This window comes from Nipponia nippon, unplaced genomic scaffold (genome assembly GCF_047370975.1).
Source record: "Nipponia nippon isolate SJK-2023a ecotype South Korea unplaced genomic scaffold, ASM4737097v1 scaffold_7, whole genome shotgun sequence".
In the NCBI taxonomy this organism is placed as follows: domain Eukaryota; kingdom Metazoa; phylum Chordata; class Aves; order Pelecaniformes; family Threskiornithidae; genus Nipponia; species Nipponia nippon.
In genome coordinates this window covers 31,356,459-31,366,648 of record NW_028262391.1, presented here as the reverse complement: position 1 = coordinate 31,366,648, position 10,190 = coordinate 31,356,459, and the positions used below count along the sequence as shown (strand labels likewise).

Below are 10,190 nucleotides of genomic sequence, written 5' to 3'. Positions count from 1 at the left end.
AGGAGCGAGGCGGCCCCCCGTTGCCGCGCTGCCGCGGAGCACGCTGGGAACAGGAGTCCCGCACCCGGGGTCGCTCGCCGTAGCCGGGTGGAGGGGGGACACACTTCCCAGCGTGCAGCGCGCCGAGGGGAGGGGCGGGGCTTGGAGCGCGGTGCCTGTCGGGACCTGCAGTCCCAGCGAGAGCGAGAGGCGGGCAGGCGGGAGCGGCGCGGACTCCGCTTCCCGTCGGGCAGCGCGGCCCCATTGTGGCCACGCTCGCTCCCCATTGGCCGGCGGCCGGAGCCGGGCCTCGCTCCCCGCCCGGTGACACAAAGCGAATCCAAGATGGCGGATGCGGGCGCGGGGAGCCTGCACGGGGGGGACGCGGCGCTGCCGTGCCCGCCCGAGGAGCAGGAGCTGAGCCAGCGCCTCCGCCGCCTCTACCCCGCCGTCAACCAGGAGGAGACGCCGCTGCCGCGGTCCTGGAGCCCCAAGGACAAGTACAACTACATCGGCCTCTCGCAGGGCAACCTGCGCGTCCACTACAAAGGTGCCGGGCTGGGGGGGCGGCGGCGGCGGCGGCGCCGGGTTCGGCCTCGGCCTGCAGCGGGGCGGCCCTCGGCGGGGCCGGTGGGGCGGCGGGATGGGGCCGGCAGCCCGGGCCTCCGCTGGGGCGGTCGCGGGTCTGTCAGCCCCGGGGGAAGGGGCGGGGAGGGGAGGCCGGCGGGCTCCGGCGGCGGGGCGGGCTGCTCCTCCTGGGTGCCGTGGCCGGACTCCAGCCCGGAGCGGGGTTTCCCCGGGCTGGGGAAGCGGAGGCGGTCTGGGGCCGAGGGCTCGTCCCCCGGCGGGGCGTGCTGCCTTATGTAAGGCTCTGCAGTGCCACCAGCCCGGGCCCGAGCCCGTCCGTGCAGCCGGATCGTCTGTTTACTCTGTCATCCTGCTTAAGACCCGGCCAAGGGGTGGGATGGCATCGACACCCTGCGTAACCGGGGCTTCGGCTCCTTGAGCTGACACAAAATAGGTGCTCGCAGACTTCTAGGACTTGGGGACAGTGGTGTTTTTCTTGCTCGCTATTGGAGGCTGTTCTGCCTACCCACCCAGCAGAGGTCTGATCATTCCTTTTCCTGCCTGCTTAGTAAACACTGATGTCATTCCTCTCTTGTGTAATCATTTTTGTCTTCTGTTTGTGTACGTGGGTCTTCAAATGACGTATGCGGGGAGGGGGAGAGGTAGTGCTGTGAGTCTTTCTCAGTAACTTCACAGTGAAAACAAAGGAGAAACTACAGTGCTCGTAGTGTAGGGATCGTTCGTGGTGGCAGTGCAGGATTGTATATTCTAGTTCTCTGAAAAGTGCGCTTTAAATTGTTGGCTATATGTAGAAACAGATCCCCGCTGTGTTCAGATAGCAGTGTTTTAGAACAAAACGTGTGAGAGTTCAAATCCCATCAGCGCTTACATTTCTGTTCTTTCCTAGGTCACGGTAAAAATCACAAAGATGCTGCCTCGGTCAGGGCTACACACCCTATACCTGCAGCCTGTGGCATTTATTACTTTGAAGTGAAGATCGTCAGTAAAGGTAGAGATGGGTAAGTGCCTTATTCCAGTTCAGTGCTTGGTGATGTGTATTTAGCAGTTCTGCTGTACTCTGATCTCCTTTCCAGAAGGGTTAGAGGTCCCGTGGCTGCTGGGTGTAACAGGCGGGTACATCATGGGGAGGTTATATTCTCTTGGTTAACAGATGTAAATGTGGTAGAATACACTGGAAGCAGAGGCACTTTTACACAGCTGCTTTCTGTGCTGTTTGATATGGGCAGTTTTAAACATTTAGGAAACTTTGGGTCTCCAGTGCAATTTGAATTAAAATAGTTTTTCCTCCTGCGAGCTAGGTCTAGTCACTCAGATTTCTGGAATTCAGATGCCTCAGAAGTGGAGTGAAATAGAAAGGAGGAACCTTGAACTTAATTTTGGACTGTTAGAGGCTTGTTTGTATGGTGAAGAGTAGTCATAACAGTACTCGAGCACTGGAAGGAGAAGTTCTGAGACTGTTTTTTAGAAACCCCATATGCATGATCAAGGAAAAGATGTTCAAAGAGAGGGAAATGAGATGATTGTGATTATAAGCTGGAATCTGTGCTACTTCTGTCACCTCTAGTCCAGGACCTGAATTTGGACTCAAGTCATTATCTCAGGATAGATTGCACCGCAGAGTATCATGCCAGATAACAACTGTGGAAGCTTGGCAGACTATGCGGGAACCAGAATGCTAAATATGAGAAGGTTTTTCCTGACCAAATGATTTTTTGTGGTAACATTTAATATTGTAGACTGTTGTTGAGACTTCGTTTGCCCTATCAGTCTATACTTTTGGACAGTAGCAAGTGGAAAAACTGCAACAGCAGCAAATCCTATCGGTAGTATTAGATGCAGCCATACTTTACTAGGCGGCACCTCAGTGAACTGAACTGGCAGTGGGTTTTGAATCTCATCCGGTCTCGCGGTCACTGTATTTGGCATTATTTTGATCCAAAATGTAACTGAACCAGGATGTATGTGGAGTTCCTTTAAAGCCATATTTAGGATGTTGGGAAATGTAGGAAAGCAATAAAAGGGCATTTCTAACAAGGTCTGGGTTTCTACTGCTAGTGTAGATTTAATTTTTAATCATTATAAAGGTATCAGCCTGCTGTGTGTGTATGTGTTTGGCATTTTTCATTGCTGAAGGATGAATATCACAGATACAACTATCCAGAAGGGAAAACTGCACAGGAGAAGGTATTGAGTGTAATTAATTAATCCAGTCCTTAAAGAATAACGCTTTAACTCTGGCCAGTTTAGGGGTCTTAGGGAAGGGCAGCAAACATTCCTACTAGAAACCAAATTAAAGTCATAGTTTCTTACTGTTGAAATTTTTTGCTGTCATTGTTGAATTGAGAAGTGGCCTATTTGTAAAGGGACTTGCAAAGGATCCTGAATTGTTCTGCATTTAGGCCTGTAATAATTATTAGGTTATCTGTGCAGAGGTGGATGCTGGGCTGAATGCTTTACAAATGCAGTGAAAAGACGATCTTTATTCTTTCAGTTCACTGACTTGGCGATTAACTGCTTGTCTGTTTTGAAACCCTGCGCTTGATTAGTTTATGTAACTGCTAAAATTAAAATAATTTACAGTGAACTTCAAGACAATTTTCCAAAGAAATCACATTACGAAAGGTCACTGAACAGCACTTAATCCTTACTGCATTCTAGATCAGGGATAATGGAATTTGCTGCTTGTTTCCCAAGATCAGTTTTCTGTATTAATAGTCCATTTTTTGATTTACTGTATTCTGTAACTACAACTACTTTCCAGGAATACTTTCAAAGATATGGAACTGTGTATATTAACATTATAGCAATACGAACATGAGACATTGATAGCCACGATCCAAAGGCAGTGCAGCAGTGAGCCTTTGATAGTTTGTCTGATGTCTTGGTCATTCCTGTGCCTTGTTTTTCTTTGGCTGGTAGAGAGAGCTCCAACTTTTATCTTTCATACTGTCGTGCTGGGGATTTCTAATTATGAATTTATATTGTAGCTGCTGCCTGTCTGTCATTTAAGAAGGTACTCTTGTGTGTCTCATCTTTAATAGTTTGAAGTCTGCCCATTGGAGGCTCAGTATGTTGTAATAGTGAACTGTGGCAGAGACATCTTTCTTCTTAGGAAGCTCCCCAGTGTTTATTATGCCATGGTGGCTTCAGTTTAAAGGAATAAAAGTCCAGAAATCTGAAGAAGGGATTGGAGGGAATGAAAGGAATTTTTCAAGTGGCGTAAGTGGTAAAGCATGTCCCTAGGAACTCAACTGGAAGCCTTTTAGCAAGGGGAGAGGAAGAGGAATCTTTCTGAGCTCATTTCTAGAATGGGTACTTCAGGTTTAAAGTCTCTGCTCTGCAGCTTGTTACCTGATTTATGCTGTACAGAGTAGTGAGGTAAGGATCGCGTGATGTTATTCACTGTGTCTCTCTTGCTGGAGTTTGTGATACCTTTTCACGTTTAGGTTTAAAATGTGAGTGATCAGGTTTCAAAACAAGACTTACTCAAAAAATACTGTGTGCTTTGAAGAGTTCTGATTGATTTTTTTGCTCAGTAACTCAAAGCTATCATCTTTCTGTGCTAATAAATTGTTAGTCTAGCCCTCTACACTCTGGTTAGATGCTGACTGTTGCTAATAAACAACAGAAACTAAGGTTGCAGGTAACAAGTGGGATAGAAGCTCCCAGTGGCTCTTACTGGAGATGTAAGAATCTTGAAGCTCACATGATGAGTTTTGGCAGCTGACAAGCAATGGTGCCCATATATGATATGCTGTGATAAGAGGGTTCTTGAATTGGCATCAGACAGTGCCAGTTCTGGATTGGTGGCGTCACTGTGGTAGAGAAACCTGAGCTATAGAGACAAGTGAGCTGTTGGTACCATGTTTTTAAATTCTCCCCTCTGTTACTTTCATGGGACTAAGGTGATTTAAATCCAGTATGCTGTGCTTCTCTCCTTTGTTTCCTCCCACCACACTGTATCCTAGCAGTAAAAACAAACACGCTCGCCTCCCCCCATTTTTCAGGCAGATTACTTCTCTGCTCAGTTTTGCAAACCTCAGTGCCAGCACAAGGGAAGAGGGAGGGACTGCAGCAGCACAGACACAAGTTGCTTTAGACTGCCACGGCACTGCACCCGTAGCTGGCAGAAAAGCTTCCTCTTTTGCGTTCTTTCTCCCCTGCCCTTTAATGCACTGCTCCATAAAGGTGCTTTTCTTAAAGAAGCAAATGAAATGATTTATGAAAATTCTTGCTTTACTATCGCTAGACTTTTCTGCCTCGGCATTGGCAAAATCTAGTTTAGTTTACTGGTGGATATTTCAAAGGAAGTACAGCATGCAAAAAGCCCATTTGGTACGCTTAAGAAACTTTTAAGATTTATCAGCTTTTCTTAGCTTTGGGTCTTCCACTGCTCATGCACTGAGGTATCGCCAAAATCCTTTGAGTTAAAGAAAGGTGATTGAGACTTAGTTTTAGCTGAATGGTGATCATTTCTCATCCTGGTGTTTTTAGTCTTTGTTGATAGCAGGTTATGTTTATTTACTGTTTTGTTTTGGGTTTTTTTGGTGTTGTTTTGTTTGTTTGTTTTGTTTTTTCTGGGAGAGGCTACCATTGAAAAATTGTCTTGACAAGGAGGCTAGGTAACACACAACAGATCAAATCTGTCAGTAGATTGATCTGTTGTTTGTGCTACTCTTTGTTTGGGGAGATGGTTCTTATCCTCAGAGAGTAGAGGAGAATTTAGTTTGCAGTCTCTAGTTCCAGCCCTTTTCTTGCCTCCTTGTCTGCGCTGAACACACAGGGAGTGGTTCCACACCATTTTTAAGATGATACAAGTCAGGACTGTGGGATTCTGCCCTTCCATTTGCTATATGTTTCTGTGCCTTCCCTCATGCTGACAGTCTGCTACCAGGTCCTGTGGTGAGCTGGTTCAAGGAGATAACTGGTTGAAAATTGGTCACATCAAAATAATTATGATTTAATCTATTGATGTCACTGTCAGAAATTGCTGCTTTTTTTTTTTTTTTAAATTGAGGACTACTTTTCGGGGTTCTGCTCCCTGACGTGGGTTGAAGGCGAGTCAATAAAGGGATGGGCTGAGATGGGAGAGGGAAGGGTAGGATTGCAGCAACCCTCATTTAGTTCCATTCAAAGTGTTGTTGAACAGTTTTGTCTTAAAATTTGTTGGGTACTTAATTTCCTGAGGCGTTGTTTGTGTGTCTCCTGAGTGTTATCAATTGGAACAAAAGGACAAGAGGCAATGGGTCAGAAGTTGTGGCAAGGGAAATGCCAGCTGCACATAAGGAAGAATCTTCCTCGTGAAAATAGTTAAGCACCAGAACAGGATGACTGGAGAGACTGTGGCATTTCCATCTTCAAACTTGCCTGGGCAAGGCCCCAGACTGCCTGATACCACTTTCGGAGTTACTTATCCTTTGGGCAGAAGGATGAAGAAGGAAGGTCCCAAGGTCCCTTGCAGTCCAAACCTCTCCGTGGTTCTGTGGATGGCTTGCTTCCAGCATTCCTCAGATGGGCAGACTGGCAGAAATGTACGTGACTCTTATGTTCCTGAGCTGCCACAAATAACTCGTGCTTTTATCGTGGTGGTGTTTATAACAGTTCAACCTTAACTGTATTTGAAGCACTGGGCTCTTATCCCCTCTCTCTCTCTCAAATACACGTTTCTGTTCACTGTTGATTTGTCAGCACATCTCACAGCTTCTGTTTCCCCATTAGATGATCTCTGCTTGGTAAACAGGAATAGTGTAAGACTCATCAGGGTAGGGCAGTCAACCCACAACTTACAGGCTGTTGTGACTCAGGAGGACAATTCATCTTTGTTGTCCTCTTTATGCTGGGGCAAGGTGAATTGTCTCATGGGTGGCAGTGCTTGTTCCTGACCGCCATTTCGGTTTCTTGACTTGTTTTACCTCCCCCAGTCATGCGGTGGGTTGTAATGGAGTGTGACTGGGGAGGACATCCTGGAGGCTGACCCTGATTGTGCACGGATTCCTGATTCCAGCAAAAGTCACCTGTCCTGCAGCCTCTTCTCCATTTCTGAGCTGCTCCTGGGAAAGACAGTCCAGCAGCCTGCGGATTGCCTTTGCAATGGCAGTTTGCTGTTGACAGCTGTCTTTTCTGGTAATTGTTTGGTTTTGGATGGTGGCTTACTCGCAGATACTTTGGCATGCTGGTGTTCTGCAGCAAGTCAGACCTCTCTGGCGGAGGCAGAGCCCGCTGCCTGCCCACGGTGGCTCTGCATGTTCTGTGCAAACAGAGCAAAGTGTGGTCTGCAGGCAGAGGAGGTGCCAAGTGGCACAGCCCTCTGTGCCAGGGGAGCCAGGCGGTTTCACGAGGACTTTGAGCCATCTCAGGAAGGCTGCTGAAAAAGCCAGTCTAGCTTTTCTTCTTGCCATGATTTTTTTTTTTTTTTAAACCCTTTCCTTTGTGCCAGCAGTAGTGACTGTGTAATGAGTTGGATCATGTTAACTGTCTTTTTGCTGGATCAGTCCTTGATACAGTGCTTTCTGTGCATGAAGTGGGGAAGAGGAGACCCAGAAAGGCCGAAGAGGGAGGGTGGGAAGACATGGGCAACAGAATGTGTTGGTACCCTTCTTCCAGCACCAGCTTGAACTGTTTCACAGTTGCTTTGTGATGTGCAGCGTGTTGTCCAGAGCTGTCGGTCAGTGCTAGCTTATGTTGCAGGCATTTTTCTGAGAGGGGGAGGAAAGAGTACTTTGAGGAGAGTGGCCAAAGAGCTAATTTAGCTTAGTCCATACCATAGTTTATTTCAAATCTTCCTTTAGCTTTCTTACACAAGTGCACCATATCCCAGACTTAAAAATAGCTTAGTTTCTCTCTGACTGAAAAAGAAAAATAAAGGTCAGATGTATTGGTTGTTTAGCAGTCTTTACATTAGTAACAAGTAATCTGCCCCTCTCTTCCTTGCTTATGCTTCTCCTTGCCAACTTTCCATTTCTCTTCAGCATATGGTGAGTGTGATTGCTCTTTGAAAAGCCTTTCACTCGTGTGCTGTAATGTAATGGTTTCCAGATGCTGATAGAAGGCCTGTCCATGAAGTGTTCTGACGTCGGTGGCTTTAATGGCTCGGTTGTCTTTGTGCATCCATCGGCTGGTTAAACTGAGGACATCTTATAATTTCATGCGTGTCTGGATGTGGCTGTAGGGAAGGCTAAGGAATATTCTGGGGCAACTGAGGATTTCTAGTGTCTGCACATGCTGTGTGATCCCTTATTTGTATCTGATAAGCCTGTAAATAATTGATTTCCTCCCCCTTTTTATTTTTTCTGTCCTGGTTTCCAAGAATCCAAAACCAGCACAGAGAGGAGGTTGTTCTTCTGTTTGCAGGTATGTCTGCTTACTTGAATTTATGCTGTTCCGCAGACATTCATTTAAACAAACCAACACATAAATAAATCCCCCCAAGTAGATTCAATAAACAGTTCTCACCTTGTTCCCATTTGCAAGCAGTCTTGCCCAAGCAAGTCTTGCTTGCTCAGCTACTGACTGGCTGAGCTTTGGTGCTCTGAAGTGTAGAGACACTCTCATTTTCTGTGGAGGTTTCACGTCAATTGATGACATCTCCTATGAGCTGTTGTTTTTTATCGTTGTTCCGCTAAACTCTTGCAAAAGGGAGTAATATTGAGAGCAGCTTTTCCAATGTAAAGCAAGTTGTGATTGGAATATCTGATTTGCAGTTGATAACTTTTTTAAATTGCCCTTTTTTTTTTTTTTTTTTAAATCAATGAAATGGAAATTGAAACTCAGTGCTTTATAGCAGTATCATGGGCCCATCCACTGTAATGGTAGAATATACATTTCTCATTAAAATAATTTGAGAAATTAGGAAGCAAAATGGAAGTAGTGATGGTGATGTTTATCTCTCTTTCACTTTTGATGTGTGCGTTTAGGTATGTCTGAAGTCTGAGATCTCCTAGATTTCAGGCTGTGATAACTTCTTTCTTTCTGTTAATTTTTCTGTTAATTTTTCTTTTTTTTTTTTCCTTTCCAGTTAGAGTTGTGAGATTTTGCACAGTAAAGAAGAAGAATTTCAGGAAAAGTTGTCTGTGTGTGTTTTGTTTTTTTTTCTTTCTTTCTTCTCCCTCTTCCCCCTGCTATTTCTGAATATCTGTTATAGAAAAGGTAGGAATAAGGCAAAAGTAAACTTTAGCAAAATCAACGGAACATCTTTAGAATATGTGTAAAACATTATTATGCTTCAGTTCTTCAGAATATGTTTACAGTTAATAAATCAAATCATAGAATAATGGGAACTAATTATTTAAATGTTCTAGACTTATACATCTAAGCAATTCTCTGTTTAATAATTAAATTGTACAAATTGCATGGCTTTTATAGAGGGGAAACTTCTTTCCTTCACTTACAAAGCTGGGATGATGAACTGCTAAACAATTTATCATCTGCTGTGAAGCTTGACTCTTTCTTCAGCTCTGTCACTGGCCCTGTAAAGCTGAACTGTTGTAAGTGCGTTATTGACTGCACTGCCAGATTCATTTTCTTAACTGCTTTTCTAGGAAGGGGGTTTACATTGTACCTGTGGTAAGACTGGATCTCTGTTTCCACATTACAGTTTCAATCCTAGAGATACAATCTTCCTTCTTGTTTGCAAGTTGTTTGTACTCATGCTCTCCACATCTACGAGCCTTTGTTCCTTGTTGTGGAGATGTCAGCATGTAAAGATCTGCGAATTCAGTGTGTGTTGCTTTCCCAGTGCTCTCCCTAGCTCTCTGGCTATTTGTTATTGTTTTAAAGAGAGAGTATTCTTATTTCATAACTACGTCTGTCAAAACTTTGTGTGTTACTTTTTCTGTAATGTGTTTTCCACATTAAAAAAATAGTTCTTATGTAAATATTGCAGTTATTTTTTTCCTTGTAATTTCATGAAAACTTTTGTTAGCAGGTAAATCCTCCTCGCATAAGAATGGTTACTATCAATTTCCTGATTGAAGCCTAAACCAGAGCAAATTACCCTATAAGGATGGGAGAATACCTGTTAAGAGAACTGGCTACCTGGCAGCAGAGTGTTTTCTTCTGATTTGGGTATTGCGTTTACATTGTTCCCCCTGCGTTTTAGTGGAGAAAACAGGAAAACTCGAGCTGCTGTCTGAAGCTGACTGTTAATGATGGACTGAAATGCAAGATTAGTCTTCAGTGTGAAACTTGTAGTCTTTATATGACTTGTCCTCTTTTGGATGCCTTTCTGTTAGATATTTGCAGTACCTCTAGTGTCTTTCTTTACTGTTTTCTAGGCTTTATTCATGTCGGGGAAAATGGCCTGTTGGTTAGACGGGCAGTCAAACAATCTTAAGTCCATTCAGTCGTGGAAACCTGTTTAACTTTCCTAATATATTGGATAAAAATTTTCAGCAACTCTGAACAGTGTGTTTGGAAGTGAGGTTTGTTAATTATCAGGACAAAGTGAACAAAAATTCTACTTACTCAGTTGCGTGTAACCAGAATAAATAATCAGAGAATTAATATCAGTAATGCTTTGTACTGTTCCCAGACTGAATGCGCCATTTGCCACTGACATGGTTCATGTGAACTTTGTGGAATACCGGCTGACTTAGAGGACAAGTCAGCTGTCAAGAGTGAAAAAT

At 44.6% G+C, this 10,190-nt stretch overlaps 1 protein-coding gene across 4 annotated transcripts in view; it reads left to right on the top strand.

Annotated features, from left to right (window-relative positions):
• The first annotated feature begins 257 nt into the window (after positions 1-257).
• Positions 258-10,190, top strand: part of RANBP10 (RAN binding protein 10) — an 89,065-nt gene continuing 79,132 nt past the window's right edge. Inside the window, exons 1-2 of one of the 4 annotated variants that reach the window (XM_087738980.1) lie at positions 258-529; positions 1,454-1,565. In XM_087738980.1, the coding sequence (XP_087595106.1) occupies positions 325-529; positions 1,454-1,565 (317 nt within the window). In that variant the 5' untranslated portion in view covers positions 258-324. The remainder of the gene's footprint in view (positions 530-1,453; positions 1,566-10,190) is intronic. The other 3 variants (XM_087738979.1, XM_087738978.1, XM_087738977.1) reach the window with 3 other exon arrangements.